Below are 20,991 nucleotides of genomic sequence, written 5' to 3'. Positions count from 1 at the left end.
TATACTAAACTGTTTTCTAGGAAATGTAACAAATTTTATCTACTTTCTGCTAAGCTAACGAAAAAAAGTGTCCCAGTCAAAATTTTTGAGTTCTTTAACAAAATGCAAAAATGTGCCAAAACCATACTAGAAATTTGCTTATGAAATAAGTGCGAATTTAAACTAGTTATTTTTTTCAAAATTTTTATATCAAAGATTATACAAGTGTTTATGAGAAACTTAAGTAAATTTTATCTAGTTTTATCTATTTAGCTAACTAAAAAAGAGTGCCCGGAACAAAATTTTTGAGTTATTTAAATAAATGTGAAAAAAGTGTTCTAAAACCTGGTATGGAAAACTTAGGACAATATATAAGGGTGAGTTTTCATTGGATTTATTAATATATTTTATATAAGGATAGAATAAACTGTTTTTTAGCAAATTATTGAATTTTATCTACTTTCTTCTTTTTACGGCTAATTAAAAAAGAGTGTACTGGACAAAATTTTTGAGTTATTAAGAAAAATGTAACTAGTGGGGTAGGTGGCATCGTGCCTTAAGGCAAATTGCTGGAACTTCTCGTACCGTAACGAAATGTTCGAGGAATACTGAATGTTTTCAAATAGATTATTATAAATATTGTAACATTGTCTAATATTTATAAGAATTATATAAACTGAATTTCAGAGTTGAAATTATTTATAAAGTATATTAGAACTAATAGTCAGAATTAAAAATAAAATCTGAAATATTTTCGATATACAAAAAAACTAAAAAAAAAAAATCTAAATCAATTATTTTGTTAAGACAAGCAGAAAGTTCTCTGAATCATTTAAATTGGGCGCTTAGTTCTTTCAAAAACTGCCATTTTTTACATATTTAGCTTCGTATCTCCGAAATAGCTGGGCCTACCTTTGCCAAAAACTAATACAGTTCTCCCAATCATCACTAATTGAATGCTTTTTATATCATTCAAATCGGATACTCCATTTTCTCAAAAAATCGATTTCTATTTTCTGTACTCTTTGCTCCGTATCTCCGAAACGGCTGGACCTGACTCTGCCAAAAACTAATCAGCTTTTTTCCCTATCAATAGGAATCGAATGTTTTTTGAATCATTCAAATCGGTTGATCCGTGTTCCGGAAATCGTCGACAAAAATTTGTATCCGCACACACACATCTATTTTTTCTAAGGTATGCCAAAACGTTCAGAAACCTTCAAAACGTCGAGAAATGTAAAAATTTTCAATTCCGATTTTTTGCCCATTACAATAACTTACCCTACGGGAAGTTAATAATACCCATTTTTGCATAAAACAACGGATTTTAAAAGAAAATACAAATAAATCATCCTTTAATTTTACCTTTGCCCTCCATCACAAACTACCTTCATGACAAAATCATCCCTTCGTGTATTTTACCCGAAAACACACGAATTTGGCCGAAGCCCGGGGCGTGTTTTGCCATTCGCACGCGACACGATCAGTAGCGTACGAAGATTCGTACGAATCGTTTCTGTAATGTAAATCTGTGCCCGATAAAAAAATATATACGAAGGAAATTGAATACGCGAAAAAATATTCGGATCGAATATTTATTCTTAGGTGTGTATTAAATGATATTTGATACTTATAAAGTGTTGAAAAGTGTTTGAAATTTATATTGGTAAAGGTATTTTTAAGTATTATTAGGTGTAAGTGGTATGTAGCGTGGGTTTTATGTAAGCACGTGTTCGTAAGCGAATTTGTTGGTTTTTGGGTGATTTTAAGGTATACCGAGTTGTTGTAGGGTGTTTTGATGTTAGACAAAGTTGTAGATAATTTAATTTTACACAAATTTGCTGAATGTTTCGTTTAATTTGGACAAACCGTTTAAAAGTTACAAGGGATAATGCACACAAAAATAGTCATTCCCGACACGTGTTGGTTATGCAATTGGGAATCAATAGGTTGGTTTCGGAGTGATTTCAAAGTATACCGAGTTGCTGTAGGTACTTATAATGTTAGAAGAAAATGTTGATTATGTAATTTAGTAAAAGTTTGCCGAATATTTTGTTGCCGAATATTTTAAAAGTTACAAAGGATAATGCACACAAAAGTCTTAGTCATTCACGACACGTGTTAGTTATAGGATTGGAATTGGATATCATTAGGTTGGTTTCGGAGTGATTTTGAAGTATATCGAGTTGCTGTAGGGTATAATAATGTTAGAAAAAATGTTGGTTATGCAATATAGTATAGATTTGCAAAATATTTCATTTATTTTGGACAAACCGTTTAAAAGTTACATTTGATTCAATTTAATGGTGCATTTTAATGCTTTGTACTACAATCAGGACTTTGAAGCGATTTTGAAGTATACCGAGTTGCTGTAGGGCACCATAATATTAGAAAAGAATGTTGATTATGTAATTTAGTAGAGATTTGCCGAATATTTTATTTATTTCAGACGATCCGTTTAAAAGTTACAAGAATTAATGTAAATGAATGCACATGAGAACTAGTTATGGTACATTGTGGGTCTTTGCACATGTGCCTATTTGCAATTGCGATTTTAAGGTATACCGAGTTGCTGTAGGTACTTATAATGTTAGACAATATTGTAGATAATTTTAAACAAATTTGCCGAATATTTCATTTATTTTAGACAATCCGTTGATTGTCTGGAGATGCAATAAGTAAATGTATCCAAAATAATTGAAGCATTGCGTGTTACTATGTCCGCGAAATTTGTCGACTTTCAATTATAATTTTAAGGTATACTGAGTTGCTGTAGGTACTTATAATGTTAGACAATATTGTAGATAATTTAATTTCCAACAAATTTGCGGAATATTTCATTTATTTTTCAAAGTTACTAAAAATAAGTGCACACAAATAGTGGAAGCCATTCCCGACACGTGTTGGTTATATAATTTGATATCAATAGGTTGGTTTTGGGGTCATTTTAAAGACAAATCGTTTAAAAGTTATAAGAGATATAGCAAATAAAGTCACAATTAGTAGTTATTCCGTTACAATTAAATTTTATTAGTTTCAATTATTATTTTAAAATATACCGAGTAGCTGTAGGTACTTATAATGTTAGACAATGTTTAAGATAATTTAATTTTAAATAAATTTGCAGAATGTTTCGTTTATTTTGGACAAACCGTTTAAAAGTTACATGTGATGCAATTTAATGGTGCATTTTAATGCTTTGTACTACAATCAGGACGTTAGTCTATTTTCAATTGAGATTTTAAAGTATACCGAAATGGTGTAGGGCATTATAATATTAGACAATGCTATAGATAATTTAGTTTAGTACAAATTTGCAGAATATTTTGTTTATTTTGGACAATTTGTTTAAAAGTTAAGAGATATAATAAATAAATGCACACAAAATGGCATGATGCATTGTAAGGCATTACACTACAGCTAGAACATGTCTTTTTTCAATTACGATTTTTAAGTATACCGAGTTGCTCTAGGAATTTATAATATTAGAAAAAATTGTTTATTATGTAATTTAGTACAAATATGTTTGATATTTTATTTATTTTAGACTATTCCTTCAAAAGTTATAAGAGATACTGCAAATAAATGCACAAAAAGCAGTTATTCAATTACAATTAAATTTTATTAGTTTCTATTAATATTTTAAAGTATACCGAGTTGCTTTAGGGCATTATAATGTTAGACAATGTTTATATATATATATATATATATATATATATGTATATGTATATTTTTTAATTTATATATTCATTTCAAATTTTAAAGTGAAATTTTTATAAAAATTAATATATTTTTTATATATATTTTAAACATTTTTTGCATATTTATTTTAATAAACAAATTCTTTTTTTTTTCAGGAAAATCTAACTAAAAAATAAATTTTAAACAAATTACATTTTTTTGTTAGTGCAAATATTATTTAAAATTAAAGTGAATTAAAAAAAAAAATTAAATTAAAGTAAATGAAAATTAAAGTGAAAAATATTGACAAAAATAATCGAATTTGAAAAATTATAAGAAAATGAACTAGTGGTGTTTAAAAATTAAAATCATTACGAACTTTTAAATCGAACATTCACAAACTTTTGACAAAAATTTGATCAAACCTGGACAATCATCCTCCAAATATCATCACGCAAAAATGTCACCCCAAAAAATCACTTCCAACCCAAGCACCATCAAAATCTTCTCAATTTATTAATTTCCAAAATCCATTATCAAAATGGATCAAGACATAAAATTCGCAGCCCAGTGTCTCCTGGCAATGTCAGCCGGCAAAAGTGTCGACACTCCGCCTCTGGATTTGAGCAACAGATCTCCTCATCCGAATTTCGATCAAGAACCTTGCAAAGTCGACGACGGGAAACTTGCCAGTAGGAACAGCCCCATGTACCTGGTAGCCAGGATTTTAACAGACCTGACTAGTATTAAACAAGAACCTGTTCCTGAAATCCAGAGTGATGATGATGAATTGCATATAGATGAAGATGCTTTAATCGATTCTGAGGATAAAATTCAGGAGGGTCAGGAAGACAAAGTTTTATCGATGGATGTCCAGGATAAACCTGTTTCTGATTGCCCAGGATCTCCGAATGAAAATCAGGATGTCCTGAATGTTATGTCTAATATCGATAGTGGTGGTGGGATTAGTAGTAGTGGTTTACATAGTGTTGAAAGTGCGACTAGTGGTGTGAAAAGTGGTAAGAAAGTGCCGAGTGCTCCCAAGGAGTTCCGGAAAACGCACAAGTGCGCCTATGAAGGCTGCGATAAGGTTTATGGCAAAAGCTCGCATCTCAAGGCACATTTGAGGACACATACAGGTTAGTGGAAAAAGGAAAAATTTATTTTTTGAAGTAAAACTTCTTTAGGCGCGACATGGGTGTGAATCCGTACAAATGCAACGAAAACGCCAACGTGAAGTTGAACACTACGACGCTAGTAGGCGCAGCTATCGCAAAAATGTGTCGACTTTCACTTGAGTTTTGTATTTAGCTCGTAGTCTCCAAACATTTTTCCAAGTAAAACTTCTTTAGGCGCGACATGGGTTAGCAGTATAATTCGTGAGTTAATAAAAATGTCAGGATCGGAAGAATATTTTATCCCGTCCCCCATAAATAATTGTAGTGCAAATGATCGCAAATAAATAAGAAATGATAGCTTTGGCTATGTATGTTTTGTGTGTGATCGTCTTTGGCTTCAAAGTGACTTAGATATATCAAATGATGCTCAAAAACAAATACTTAATAATGCTTTTTGAATATTGATTTAAATAATCAGGTTGGATGTCAAACTTGTCGAAAGATATTAAATTCGGGTAAAATTCCCACTTTGTGTAAATTTAACACATTTGTATTTCCACCTATACCAAATTATCTACCTAAACTAGATACTGTATCTAAAAGGTTAATTTCACCTAGGTTGTGTTTCATGCAAATTAGACGATTGCGACATGCAAATGGATAATTTGGAATGTTTGGCCAAATTATAAATGTGCCTGTTGACATTAATAATATGATTAATTTATTACCTCGTAATATCGATGATGATCATTGCATTAACGTTCACATAAAAAAGCAAATGATTCATAGATCAAGCTATGTGCAGGGCTTGTTAAATAAAACAAATATAAAAGTATGGCTTCAATTTGTTAGGCAAGACGGATATTACAGCTGTCCAAGGAATGAGATTATATCGTCAGCGAAAAAGTAAAAAAATACAAATAGTAAATGAATGTATGTTAATTTTAATTACATGAAGTTCTTCAAACACAATTGTTACAGGATGAGTTAATTTGCAAAAACAATATTTGTTTAGGCGTTGTTTAACATAATCCACTGTGTGAATGAATATTATAGAATTTATTAATCAGCAATTACTTTAAAACGATCATGTCATATTTCAAGTACGACTTTGTTTACATTATTGCTTGTAAATATTGTACATATTTTTAATGCAATCATAAATATATAATTTATAATTTATCATTCTATAAATGTGTATAATGATTGACGAGACTAATAAACGCGTGCATCACGAGTGTTACCTACCATATTACTAATAAACATTATTCAAAATTTTTATATGATGTATTTATTTTTACTCAACTTAAATTTGCTACAATATAATTGCAAATAAGTTTTACTTCAATCGCGTGTGATCCTTACGCGCACTCTTTTTTATATTTATTTATTAAATTTTATGTGATTTTTGATGGTGATTTTGAATTAAATTGTCGCTTGGGTAATAGATGGATTTTTGATGGTTTCAACTTTTGATGATTTTTGGGGTTGGCGTTGGGGTTTGTACAAAATTTTGTTTAGGATTGTTTTAAACTGTGTATCGGGATTGATACTAGATTTTATCTAGTTTCTGCTAAGCTAACTAAAAAAAGTGCTCGAAACAAAATTTTTGAGTTATTAAGAAAAATGTACAAAAATGTGTTGGTAACTTGTATGGTACGTATTATTAGAACAATATATAACGGGCGAGTTTACAGAGGATTTTTACAAAATATTTATATAGGACTATATTAAACTGTTTTCTAGGAAATGTAACGAATTTTATCTACTTTTTGCTAAGCTAATTAAAAAATTAAAAAAGAGTGTCCTGGACAAAACTTTCGAGTTATTCAGAAAGAATCGAAAAAATGTTCCGAAATCTTATGTGGGAAACTTAGGACAATAAATAAGGGTGAGTTTTTATTGAATTATTCAAAATATTTGTATGAGTAGATTAAACTGTTTACAGAAAATGTAGTAAATTATATCTAGTTTCTGCTAAGCTAACAAAAAGAGTGTCCTGAACAAAATTTTTGAGTTATTCAAGAAACTGTACAAAAATGTCCTGAAAGCTTGTTTAAGGACTATGTATATTGACGAGTTTGTATTGGATTTATTCAAAAATTTTGTTTGGGACTATATTAAACTGAGTATAGGAATTTATTGTAAATTTTATCTAGTTTCTGCTAAGCTAAATAAATTTGAGTGTCCCGGACAAAGTTTTTCAGTTATTTAGAAAAATGTGATTTGGTTCCTGATATATATGATATGTATAATGACGAGTTTGTATTGGATTTATACAATAATTTTGTTTAAGACTTTTTTAAACTGAGTATAGGGATTGGTGCTAAATTTTATCTAGTTTCTGCTAAGTTAAATAAATTTGAAGGTCCCGAACAAAATTTTTGAGTTATTCAAAAAACTGTACAAAAATGTCCCGAAAGCTTGTTTAAGGATTATGTATAATGACGAGTTTGTATTGAATGTATAAGGGCGAGTTTGTATTGGATTTATCCAAAATTTTTGTTCAAGACTGTTTCAAACTGTGTATAGGGATTCGTAGTAAATTGTATCTAGTTTCTGCTAAGCTTATGAAAAGAGTGCCAGGAACAACATTTTCGAGTTTTTGGAATAAATGTAAAAAAATATGAGAATTTTTACTATTGTTAATGTCTGCCTATGTATCAATTTTTATGATGGAGAATTTTAAACTCGAGCGATTTCAAAATAGTTTCATTCAAAAAAGTGTTTTGGAATGTATTAGACTGTTTTAATGAAATTTTAGTAAATTCTATCTAGTTCCTGACTAAAAAAAATGGTCTGAACAAAATTTTTGAGTTATTTCAATAAATATAAAAAACATGTTCCGAGATCATAATATATAAATGTTATAAGGATGTAAATATTTTTATAATAGTAAAGCGAGTTTTTCTGCAAACTCGTGGTATAAATAAATACAGTATATTTTCATATTTTTGTTAAATATTATAAAGTTCTAGTGCAACTTGGTAAACTTCGAAGTTTAAATTCTAAATTTCCTTTAATTCAATTTTTCAATTCAAAGACTATATATTTCAGTATATAAAAGTATGTACATTGCACTTTATAACATGGGTTTTTTACCCGAAGGTAAATTTCCTTTATAAAACGCGAGCGCGACAAAAGTGCATATTGTTGGTAATGCACTGCGCGTGCATTTGTTTACCTTATTTTTTGTAGCTTTTAAACCATTCGATTAATATGAATGGTGTATTTGATAAATTTGTACTAAATTAAATTACCTATGATATTGTTTAATGTCATAATGGTCTAAAGCAACTCGGTATGCTTTAATGAAGAATAATTGGCTAGGTTTTGAATTGACCAATTGAAAACTATTTACTTGTCAAAAAATAACTTTCGTTTCGATAAATGAAAATCAATGACAGCATATTGTATGAAAGCAAATTAAAATTTTCAGTGGGTTTGTTTCAAAAAACTGTTTAAAATTCACACCAAAATATTTTCAAAATGGAGCAGGAAAGTACAAGGACCGGGTTTCCAAAAGGAGCAGTAATGTTACTTGTGGTTGGTGCTGTGTACAACTTCGACATGGGTTTTGCAGTTTCCCTAAAAAATTTATTCATGACGAACAAGCATAATTTGAGTGAAGATACAGCTACTTTGCTGATGTGCCTGACTGATATGACTGCTTATTTCTTGGGACCATTTGGAGCTTTGATCTTAGACAGTCGCTGGAACAGATTCAAGTGTAGATTGATTTTTCATACATTAGATTGGTTGGTCCAGTTGTACAATGTGGTAATATCCGTACCGGCTCTGTATCCTTACAGCATCATATTGCAAAGTGTGAAAAGTTTATTTAATGTCGTCGACATTATTTTTATAAATTCTCTAGAAAATGCCTTGGAAGCTGATCAATTCGATCTTCCAAGTCAAGATGCATTGCTGACAAAATACCTGAGATTGTACTACTTTTGCAACCAGGGAATGTATGTAATAGGCAGCCTTTTAGCACCATTGGTAAAGACTTACTATGCCTGTTTGGGCGAACAGGATTGCTACATCCTACCACAAGGTTTAAGCCTAATTTCCTGCACACTCACTTTCATAACATTTGTATTGGGAAGGAAATACTATGTCAACAGGCCAGTGCATACTAATGTGGGAGTTGATATGGGCAAATGCATATGGTATGGTGCAAAACAAAGCTTTAAGGAACACAAAACCAATCCTAAACCTCATTGGTTGGACCATGCAGAACCTGTTTATGGACAACAATTGGTAACAGATATTAAAACTGTTTTTAATATGATTATAGTTCTTAGCACAATAATTGTGTATGGTGCTTTGAATTCGGTGCAGGAAAAGGACTGGTCTTTTACACTTACCAGAATGGATGGCAGAATACTCTCGTATAATTTCTTACCCGATCACCATGATATGATACATGGATTTTTCAGCATAATTTTAGTACCAGTTTGCGAATATCTCATTGATCCTGTATTGAAATGGACAAGGATATACACTACGCTTAAGCAAATGATTTTTGGAGCAATTTGTTTAGCCTTGGCGTTCAGTTGTTCAGGTTTTTTAGAATCTTTTGTAAAGAGCAAATTGCCAGTTGTTCCTAAAGCCAACGAAATGGAAATAAGACTTTTCAACGAACACGACTGTACGGCAGTGATCGAGTGTCCGAGTATTTCGCCCGAAGGAAACATTATTGTTGTATCAAAGGGGTCGTACAGCAGTATTGTTCCGGTTAAAACTACATTCGAAATGTCTGTAAAAGGTGAATGTTTCGCACCAATTAACAGAAGAGTCACCGCCGAAGGCGGTGACAGCGTTATAATATTCTTAAGAAACTATAAAAACGAATCTGATATATTTGTGCATGCGGAACATTTTGTGGATTCTGAAACCTTCAAGCCTTTGTTGACAGTCATAGGCACATACCCAGGAGACGCAGTGGTCATAGAGGATTCAGGCGGTGTTAGAATTCCCATGGTCGCCAAACCAGATTTTGTTGCCGAACACAAGATTATCGAAAATACAAATAGACAATTAGAAGTCAAACCTGACAGTTACATTTTCGAATACAACGGACGAACATTGATCAAATTCGATTTAGATATGGGAGGAACGTATCTCATATCAATATCTGAAGGTCAAGCAAAATTGTACACAATCAGAGAGCCCAATTCGGTACATGTTTCTTGGATACTTCCACAGATGATTCTGTTGGGTATTGGTACTATATATTTCAATATCACAATTGACCAATTATGCTATTCAGAAGCTCCAATGTCTCTAAAAGTTTTTGTTTTGGCTTTGAATAAATTCGCAGAAGGATTTGGAGTTTTGGGCACAATATTCATAGATATGTTTTGGTTATTGGATCATGACAGCAAGTCCTACTTGCTGGCTATCTTTATGGGATTAAATGCATGCTGGATAGCAATTGTGGGCAAAGTTTATAAACCAATGACTATAAAGACAAAATTGTTCTAGTGTATACTAGTAAACTAATAAAAATATTGACTGAAGCAATTTGTTAAACATTTAACAATTTTCAGAAACCAAGATAAATAGTCTTTAAATTTTTGGCATAACGTTGTTATGGCAAGTCTATCTTATGCTTGATTCTTGATACTGTGAAATTGTCTGTCTATCCATTTGCCGCGCGATCAGGCGTATTTTACATATAAACAAGCAGAAAGAAGTTTTAAAAGATAATAATATAATGATTGAGACACACACTTTTAGATGTAGCCATTGAACAAAAAGACCATTCACATTTATAACTTCCCGTAGGGTAGTTATAGTAATGGGGCGAAAATCGAAAATGAAAATTTTTGCATTTCTCGACGTTTTGAAGGTTTCTGAACATTTTTAAGAAGCATACCTCAAAAAAAAATGGATGTGTGTGTGTATGTGTGTGTGTGTGTGTGTGTTTTGTATGTCCGCATTTGTGTCCACGTTCTCGGGCGCACGGATCAACCGATTTGAATGGTTTAAAAAACATTCGATTCTTATTGATAGGGAGATGTGCTGATTAGTTTTTGGCAAAGGCAGGTACAGCCTTTACGGAGATACGGAGCAAAGAGTGCAGAAAATACAAGTTGAGAGAACGCAGTATCCGTTTTGAATTATCTAAAAATCTTTCTGGTTGTATTGACAAAACAATTGCTTTTAAGGATAAAAAAATATTATATCTTTTTTTATTTTCCATAAAATATTTTTGTAATTTTGGATTAAAAATTCAAAAAATCACCCAGTCTAAGCGCCACTCTGGTACAAATGTGTACCCAAGTTCGTTCATACTGTTTATGTACTGAAGCACTTTTCCAGTTCTAATTTTGTGAAAACTATTAAAAAATATGAAAATTCCGCCGAGCTAAGCACAGTATAAGTGGAAATGTCGCACAGAATTATTTACAAATGCGTTTAGACTGTGATTATACGGGAGCACTTTTTCAATTATGTGTTTAGGCAACTATATTTTTTTTTAAATTGAATTCGAAATGAAATGACGATTGTTAATGTTCTGGAGATAAATTGATTTATGATTTACATTTGATTTGCTCAGATATAATGAGATAGTTAAAATAATGAAAGTTACAGTATTTGTAATAATATATTTGATTCAAAATAATCTAGACGTGTTGTTGGTTCCTGAAAACTGTGAAATCACTACGAAATTGTTTTGGCCAATATTTTTATATATTCACTATTATACATTAGAACAATTTTGTCTTTATAGTCATTGGCTTATAAACTTTACCCACAATTGCTATCCAGCATGCATTTAATCCCATAAAGATAGCCAGCAAGTAGGACTTGCTGTCATGATCCAATAACCAAAACCAGTCTATGATTATTACGCCCAAAACTCCAATTCCTTCTGCGAATTTATTCAAAGCCAAAACAAGAACCTTGAGAGACATTGGGGCTTCTGAGTAGCACAACTGGTCAATTGTGATATTGAAATAGATAGTACCAATACACAACAGGATCATCTGAGGAAGTACCCAAATGACGTGCACTGAATTGGGTTCTCTGATTGTGTACAACTTTGCTCGACCTTCATACATTGATACAAGATACGTTCCTCCCATATATAAATCGAATTTGATCAATTTTTGTCCGTTGAACTCGAAAATGTAAGTGTCAGGTTCGACTACCAATTGTCTATTTGTATCTTCGATAATCTCATGACCAGCAATAAAATCTGGTTTGACGCCCATGGGAATTCTAACACCGTCTGAATCCTCGATGACCACTGAGTCTCCTGGGTATGTCCCTATGATTGTTAACAAAGGCCTGAAGGTTTCTGAGTCTACAAAATGTTCTGCATGGATAAAAACATCAGAAACATCTCTGGAGAATCTTAGGAACATGATTAGACTGTCACCGCCTTCGGCGGTGACTCTCTTGTCGATTGGTGAAAAGCATTCACCTTTCACAGACATTTCGAATGTATTTTTAACCGGAACAATACTGCTGTACGTTCCCTTAGATACAACAATAATGCTTCCTCCAGGCGAAATACTCGGACAATCAATCACTGCCGTACAGTCGAATTCGTTGAATAGTCTTATTTCCATTTCGTTGGCATTAGGAACAACTGGCAGTGTGTTCTTTACAAAAGATTCCAAAACACCTGAACAACCGAATGCCAGGGCTAAACAAATTGCTCCAAAAATCATTTGCTTAAGCGTAGTGTACATCCTTATGCATTTCAATACAGGATCAATGAGATATTCGCAAACTGGTACTAAAATTATGCTGAAAAAACATTGTACCATGGCATGGTGGTCGGGTAGGAAATTGTACGAAAATATTCTACCATCCAATCTGGTCAGTGTAAAAGGCCACTCGTTTTCATTTACGGAAGTGTAAGCTCCGTAGACAATTATTGTGCTAAGAACTATAATCATATTAAAAACTGTTTTGATATCTGTTACCAATTGTTGTCCATAAACAGGTTCAGCATGGTCCAACCAATGAGGTTTCGGATTGGTTTTGTGTTCTTTGATGCTGCGTTTTGCACCATACCATATGCATTTGCCCATATCAACTCCCACATTAGTATGCACTGGCCTGTTGACATAGTATTTCCTTCCCAATACAAATGTTATGAAAGTGAGTGTGCAGAAAATAAAGCTTATACCTTGTGGCAGGATGTAGCAATCCTGTTCGCCCAGACAAGCATAGTAAGTCTTTGCCCATGGTGCTAAAAGGCTGCCTATTACATACATTCCCTGGTTGCAAAAGTAGTACCATCTTAAGTATCTTGTCAGCAATGCATCTTGACTTGGAAGATCGAATTGATCAGCTTCCAAAGCATTTTCTAAGGAATTGACAAAAATAATGACGACGACATTACTCAAAGCTTTCACACTTAGCAATATAATGCTATAAGGATACAAGGCCGGTACGGATATAATCACATTGTACAACTGTAGCAACCAATCAAATGTATGGAAAAACAATCTACACTTGAACCTGTTCCAGCGACTGTCTAGGATCAAGGCTGCGAATGGTCCTAGGAAATATGCCGTCATATCCGTCAGGTTCATCACCAAAGTAGCTGTATCTTCACTAAAATTATGCTTGGTTGTAATAAATAATTGTATCAGGGAGGCAGCAAAACCCAAGTCGAAGCCGGACACACCACCAACCACAAGTAACATTACTGCTCCTTTCGGAAACCCGGTCTTTGTGGCTACCCATTCCATTTCGAAATAAATAATTTATCGATTTTTTGACAAGTGAATAGTTGTCAATTGATCAATTTAATAACTAGCCTAATAAATTTCTCAAAGTCAAATTTTAAAATATACCGAGTTGCTAGTTGACTGCTAGTCCTCATATGTTTCCCGTTGTATATAATGCTCAAGTGTGACGTCACATATCTGCGCGAACATTGCCGACGACAATCGCGGACTCTCGCGATTGATCATTACTCAGAATAAAACTGCATTAGTAATCCGTAGTGAAATATATTGAAGTAACGCTCACCATGCGTATCCAAGCCTAAGTAAAAATGTATGGAAAAGCGTCGTGTTAGGTTCGGACGACATGGCAAGCACTCGTAGAATTTAAACTATTTGCCGAAAAAATTGTACAAAATTGCATAGTCCGCATTTTTTATTAGACAAAGAATATTTTAGATTGGCTAGAAAACTATCTACATATATATATAAAAATAAGTCGGGTTTTCCTTCCTGACGATATAACTCCAGAACGCACGAACCGATTTCGACAATTTTGCCTTCGTTGGAAAGGCCTCGGGCTCCGCAAGGTTTATAGCTAAGAAAATTAGTGGTGCATGGCTTCGTGCCCTAATGCAAATTGCTGGAACTTCACGCGCCGTAATTTAAAATACGAATAATGATATTAGTGAGACTTATCAGAATTATGCTTGGTTAAGTCAACTAGCAATTCTTGCCGCAAAGAATAATGATGTACACGCACTGAATTTCACCATTCAATCAAAAATTGCTGGCGATTTGGTGACATACCAATGATTCCGACTGGTCTTCCGTTTGACTTCAAACGATTGCAATTTCCAGTTCGCCTTGCGTTCGCAATAACTATTAACAAGTCGCAAGGCCAATCGCTTAGTGTTTGCGGGATAAATTTCAAATAGATTATTTAGAAAATCATTATTTTTCACATGGGCAGTTATACGTTGCCTGTTCACGAGTTGGAAAACCATCCGTTTTGTTTGTGTTAACGTCAGACCAAAAAACAAAAAATGTGGTTTACCAAAGAGCACTTCAATGAAACGGATAATTTGCGGATTCACTTTCATTTACTTAGAGAAGTTCAACTAAAAAGCACTTCACTTTTGTAATCGAAATAAATTCATTACTGTTGTGTAATGAAATCAAATTTTTCCTTTTCAAATATAAAACAAACAAAAAATTTCTTCATCTTTCTCACGAAATTATCTGGTGGCGAAATGGAGTTTGTCGGGTTTGCTAGTAAGTAATAAAAAAATATTTTACCAAATTATATTTATATTTTATAACTTCACTTGTCAAAAAATTGATTTTCAATCGAAAAATGAAAATCAATGACAGCATTTTGTGTGAAAGCAAATTAAAATTTTCAGTGAGTTCATTTCACAAAATTGTTTAAAATTTAGACAATAAGATTTTTGAAATGGAGCAGCAAAACGCACGCAAAGGGTTCCCAAAAGGAGCAGTGATGTTACTTGTGGTTCGTGGTGTGTCCAGTTTCGATCAGGGTTTTGCAAATTCACTAAAATATTTATTCATGACAACCAAGCATAATTACAACGAAGATACGGCTACTTTGCTGCTGCACCTGACGGATATGTTAGCCCATTTTTTGGGACCATTTGGAGCCCTGATTTTCGACAGTCGCTGGAACAGGTTCAAATCAAGATTGATTTTCCATATTATAGATTGGTTTCTACAAGTGTACAATGTGATTATATCCGTACCGGTTCTGTATCGTTATAGCATTATATTGCAAAGTGTGAAAACTTCATATAATGTCGTCACCACTATTTTTATGGATACCTTGGAATATGCCTTGGAAGCTGATCAATTCGATCTTCCAAGTCAGGATGAATTACTGACAAAGTATCTGAGATGGTACTATTTTTGCCAGCAGGGAATGTATGTCCTAGGCAGCCTTTTTGCACCATTGGCAAAAAGTTACTATGCTTGTTTGGGCGAACAGGATTGCTACATCCTGCCACAAGGTATAAGCCTGATTTTATGCACAATTACTTTGATATTGTTTGCACTGGGAAGGAAATACTACGTCATCAGGCCAATGCAACCTAATGTAGGAGCTGATTTGTGTAAATGTATATGTTATGGTGCAAAACGCAGCATCAAAGAACACAAAACCAATCCGAAACCTCATTGGTTGGACCATGCAGAACCTGTTTATGGCCAACAATTGGTAAAAGACATCAAAACCGTTTTTAATATGACTATAGTTTTCAGCACAATAATTATGTATGGTGCTATCAATACAGTACAAGAAAACGACTGGTCTTACACACTCACCAGAATGGACGGTAGAATATTATCGTATAATTTCTTACCCGATCACCATGATATGATACATGGCTTTTTCAGCATAATTTTAGTACCAGTTTGCGAATATCTCATTGATCCTGTATTGAAGTTTTTAAGGATGTACACTACGCTTAAGCAAATGATTTTCGGAACAACTTGTTTAGCCTTGGCGTTCGGTTGTTCAGGTTTTTTGGAATCTGTTATAAAGAGCAAATTGCCAGTTGTTCCTAAAGCCAACGAAATGGAAATAAGACTATTCAACGAACACGACTGTACGGCAGTGATTGATTGTCCGAGTATTTCGCCTGGAGGAAGCATTATTGTTGTATCAAAGGGAACGTACAGCAGTATTGTTCCGGTTAAAAATACATTCGAAATGTCTGTGAAAGGTGAATGCTTCTCACCAATAGACAAAAGAGTCACCGCCGAAGGCGGTGACAGTCTAATTATGTTCCTAAGACTTTACAGAGGCGTTTCTGATCTGTTTATCCATGCAGAACATTTTGTAGATTCAGAAACCTTCAGGCCTTTATTGACAATCATAGGGACATACCCAGGAGACTCGGTGGTCATCGAGGATTCAAGCGGTGTTAGAATTCCCATGGTCGTCAAACCAGATTTTATTGCTGGTCATGAGATTATCGAAGATACCAATAGACAATTAGAAGTCGCACCTGGCAGTTACATTTTCGAATTCAACGGTAAAATTTTGCTCGAATTCGATTTATATATGGGAGGAACGTACCTTGTATCAATGTCTGAAGGTAAAGGTAAATTGTACACCATCAGGGAACCCAATTCGGTTCACGTCTCTTGGATACTACCTCAGATGATTATGTTGGGTATTGGTACTATCTATTTCAATATCACAATTGATCAGTTGTGCTACTCAGAAGCTCCAATGTCCCTCAAGGTTTTTGTTTTGGCTTTGAATTTATTCGCGGAAGGAATTGGAGTGATGGTTGTGATATTGATGAATAGGGTTTGGTCATTGGATCATGATAACAAGTCTTATATGCTGGCTATACTTATGGGAGCAAATGCATGCTGGATTGTAATTGTGGGCAAAGTTTATAAACCAATGACTATAAAGACAAAATTGTTCTAGTGTATACTTGTAAACTAATAAACATATTAACCAAAACATTTTTTTAATCACTTAACAACTTTCAGGAACCAAGAAAACCTGTGGAAAGCGTCTTGTACCTAAGTTCCTTGCATAAAATAAAATAAGGCTAAGTACTCTTGTACTGTCTTTTACCCCTATGTTCGAGACTAATTATGCATTTCTGTACAAATTTTTCGACAAAGTGTTCAAATTCTACGAGTGCTTGCCATGTCGTCCGAACCTAACGCGACGCTTTCCCATACATTTTTACTTAGGCTTGGATGTGCATGGTGAGCGTTACTTCAACATATTTCACTACGGATTACTAATACAGTTTTATTCTTGTGCAAGTGAACAAAACTAGATGTAAGTGATATTTTGCCTTGAGGCAAGTCGCATAAGCTTAATAATAATAATAATAAATGGTAGTCTGCCCGAAGGCAGGTCCATAGTGTGAGAGCCACGACAAACAAATGATTTCCTTATCCTTCATCCCATCATCACTATTTCTTCTCCCCATTTTTTTTTATTTCATGTATTTTCCTTTCCGAACTTCTTTTTCCACTCTTCTTGATCATGTGCCTCGGCTTTCAGTTTCCTGTATTTTTTCTTCTCGCGTAATAAGCTTACCTTTTAAAATCTAATGAGCAATTTATAAGTATACTGAGTTGCTGTGACATGTATATAATTACGTAAAGATGTAACTCGTTTTTTGGAAAATTAATAATGAATATTTAATGTTTATTTATATATCTTGATCTCATTTAACATAAGTACACCGTGTTCTCATAATGATAGAGACCATTGCATGGTTAATGATAGAAATTCCAATAAGTTTTACAAAATTTCGTTATAAAAATGTATAATTTGAAAAATGCCATTTTGTAGATAATTTTATCAGCTTTCTAAATATATATAACAATTTATATGGACTAGAACAATATGTTGTAATATTTAAATAATGATAAAAGAATGGTACAGTCTTTGGCTCGATGGCTAAACCTCAAAACTTGAACGTTTCATGTTGAAGACTAAATTTTACAAATTTTTTTTATAAACATGTATAATTTGAAAAACGCCATTTTGTGCGAAATTTTATCAGCGTTCTAAATATGTATGATAATTTATATGCACTAGAACAAAATCCTGTAATATTTAAATAACAATAGAAAAATCGAGTCTTCGACTCGATGGCTAAACCTCAAAACTTAAACGTTTCATGCTTGAGACTAAATTTTACAAAATTTTGTTATAGGGGGATGTATAATTTGAAAAATGCAGTTTTGTAGAGAATTTTATCAGCTTTCTAAATTTATATAATAATCTATTACATATGCGCAAGAACAAAATATTGTAATATTTAAATAATGATGAAAAAATGTAGAGGGTGTCTTTTTGTTAGATGTTTTAACCTCAAAACTTTAACGTTTTTTGTTAGAGACCGATTTATACAAAATTTTGTTATAAAAATGTATAATTAGAAAAATGCATTTCTGCAGACAATTTCATAAGCTTTCTAAATATATATAACACTTCATATGCACTAGAACAAAATATTGTAATATTTAAATAATACTAGAAACATGTAGTGGGTGTGCATCTTTATTGATGCAGTTATTCTTCCTTGCTTGTTTATTTGTAAAATACGCCTGATCGCACGGCAATTAGACAAACATTTTCACAGTTTTATTTATATTGAATTAAAAATACATTTTTAAAAATGCTTTAACCGCATTTATACATATAAAAACATACAAATTTATTCATATAAAAATACAAAAATCTACTTTAATTACTAATTTATACAAAATGTGGTTAAATAAAAAATTGTTAATTCCCCAGATCTTCTAAATTGATCCTTTGATGCAAAGTATATTTTATATTTAGCAAAATCCAATGCCAATGTATTCCTGGAGCCAACAAATTGCAAATTTAAGGAGCATTTAAGGTCGTCGAAAGGTCTGTAAGGGTCTAAGGTTGTCTTAGTTGTTTTTAGCATTTAGCATCATTTTTGGTTTTTATTTGGAAGGGGTCGTACACCAATATGCATGCTTCAGCTGAATTTTGGAAAATCGACAAATAGTATCTCAAAATTGCTCTTTTGAAGTTGATATCTAAATAAGACTAGATGATGATCGATCCAAGTCGACATCTAAAATATGATTGTGTAAGATAGTTTTTTTATTAGTAATTTTTAGTAATGGAATAGGGACTTACCTTGTTTGTTGACAGTCATAGGAACATTTCCAGGAGATTCAGTGGTCATCAAGGATTCAGACAGTGTTAGATTACCCATGGTCGTCAAACCAGATTTTATTGCTGATCATAAGATTATCGAAGATACCCATAGACAATTAGAAGTCGAACCTGACAGTTACATTTTCGAATACAACGGACGAACATTGATCAAATTCGATTTATATTTAGGCGGGACGTATCTTGTATCAATGTCCGAAGGTAGAGCAAAATTGTACACCATCAGAAAACCCAATTCGGTACACGTTTCTTGGATTCTTCCTCAGATGATCCTGTTGGGTATTGGTACTATCTATTTCAATATCACAATTTGGCCAGATGTGCTAGTAATTTCATAAATGTTTTCCAAAAGCATTTGATGTGTACTAAAATTTTTAGAAAAAATATTTCGAAGTCGACAAATTTTGTTTCTAGAAATTTTGATCGATATGTGTTTTGTTTTTGGTGAAATCAAGAAGGCGTGGGATTTGTATTTTGTTTGCCTGTACATTTTTTCATTATTATTTAAATATTACAATAATTTGTTTTAGCCCATATGAATTGTTATATAAATTTAAAAAGCTGATAAAATCTTCTGCAAAACTGCATTTTTCAAATTATACTTGTTCATAACAAAATTTTGTGAAATTTAGTCTCCAACATGAAACGTCATAGGTTTGAGGTTTAGCCATCCAAAAAAAAAGACACCTTGTACATTTTTGTATTTTTATTTAAATATTACAAAATTTTGCTTTAGCCCATATAAAATTTTCTACAAAACTGCATTTTTCAAACTATACATGTTTATAACAAAATTTTGTAAAATTTAGTCTCAAACATGAAACGTTGAAGTTTTTAGGTTTAGCCATCGAACAAAAAGAACACCCCGTACTTTTTTTCATTATTATTTAAATATTACAACATTTTGTTCTAGCACATATGAATTGTTATATATATTTAGAAAGTTGATGAATTTTTCTACGAAACTGCATTTTTCAAATTGTACATCTCTATAATAAAATTTTGTAAAATTCAGTCTCCAACATAAAATGTCAAACTTTTGAGGTTTAGCCATTTAACAAAGACACCTTGTACATTTTCGCATTATTATTTAAATATTACAATATTTTGTTCTAGCACATAAAAATTATTATATATATATATTTAGAAAGCTTATAAAATTGTCTACAAAACTGCTTTTTCTAAATTATACATATCTATAACGAAATTTTGTAAAATTTAGTTTCCAAGGTGTAACGTCAAAGTTTTGCGGTTTAGTCATCGATCAAAAAGACACATTGTACATTTTTTATTATTATTTAAATATTACAACATTTTGCTCCAGCACATATAAATTATTATGCATATTTAGAAAGCTGATAAAGTTTTCTACGAAACTGCATTTTTCAAATTATACATGTAACAAAATTTTGTAAAATTTAGTCTCCAAGGTGTAAAGTCAAAGTTCTAAGATTTAGCCATCGAACAATAAGATACTGTGTACATTTTCTCTTTATTATTTAAATATTACAAAATTTTGCTCCAGCACATATAAATTATTATGCATATTTAGAAAGCTTACGAAATTGTCTACCAAACTGCATTTTTCAAACTATACATGTTTATAACGAAATTTTGTAAAACTTTGTCTCCAACATGAAACGTCAAAGTTGTGTGGTTTAACCATCAAATAAAAAGACACCGTACATTTTTCTATTATTATTTAAATATTACAACATTTTGTTCTAGGCCATATAAAGTGTTATATAAGTTTAAAAAGCTGATAAAATCTTCTGCAAAACTGCATTTTTCAAACTATACATGT

General features: G+C 32.4%; 2 protein-coding genes across 2 annotated transcripts in view; one reads left to right on the top strand and one right to left on the bottom strand.

Moving 5' to 3' along the window:
* LOC113370373 (glycine-rich protein 5-like) overlaps nucleotides 1–20,991 on the bottom strand; it is a 294,863-nt gene that overhangs the window by 39,210 nt on the left and 234,662 nt on the right. The window lies entirely within an intron of this gene.
* The window catches only part of LOC113370319 (Krueppel-like factor 9), a 526,951-nt gene continuing 509,927 nt past the window's right edge, over nucleotides 3,968–20,991 (top strand). Inside the window, exon 1 of the mRNA XM_026610991.1 lies at nucleotides 3,968–4,799. Coding sequence (XP_026466776.1) covers nucleotides 4,202–4,799 — 598 coding nt within the window. The 5' untranslated portion in view covers nucleotides 3,968–4,201. The remainder of the gene's footprint in view (nucleotides 4,800–20,991) is intronic.

The sequence above is a fragment of the Ctenocephalides felis genome, unplaced genomic scaffold (assembly GCF_003426905.1).
Source record: "Ctenocephalides felis isolate EL2017-DRISC unplaced genomic scaffold, ASM342690v1 CF-g0.4_SCAFFOLD_00845, whole genome shotgun sequence".
Taxonomy (NCBI): Eukaryota; Metazoa; Arthropoda; class Insecta; order Siphonaptera; family Pulicidae; genus Ctenocephalides; species Ctenocephalides felis.
This window is presented reverse-complemented; position numbering and strand designations above follow the sequence as displayed.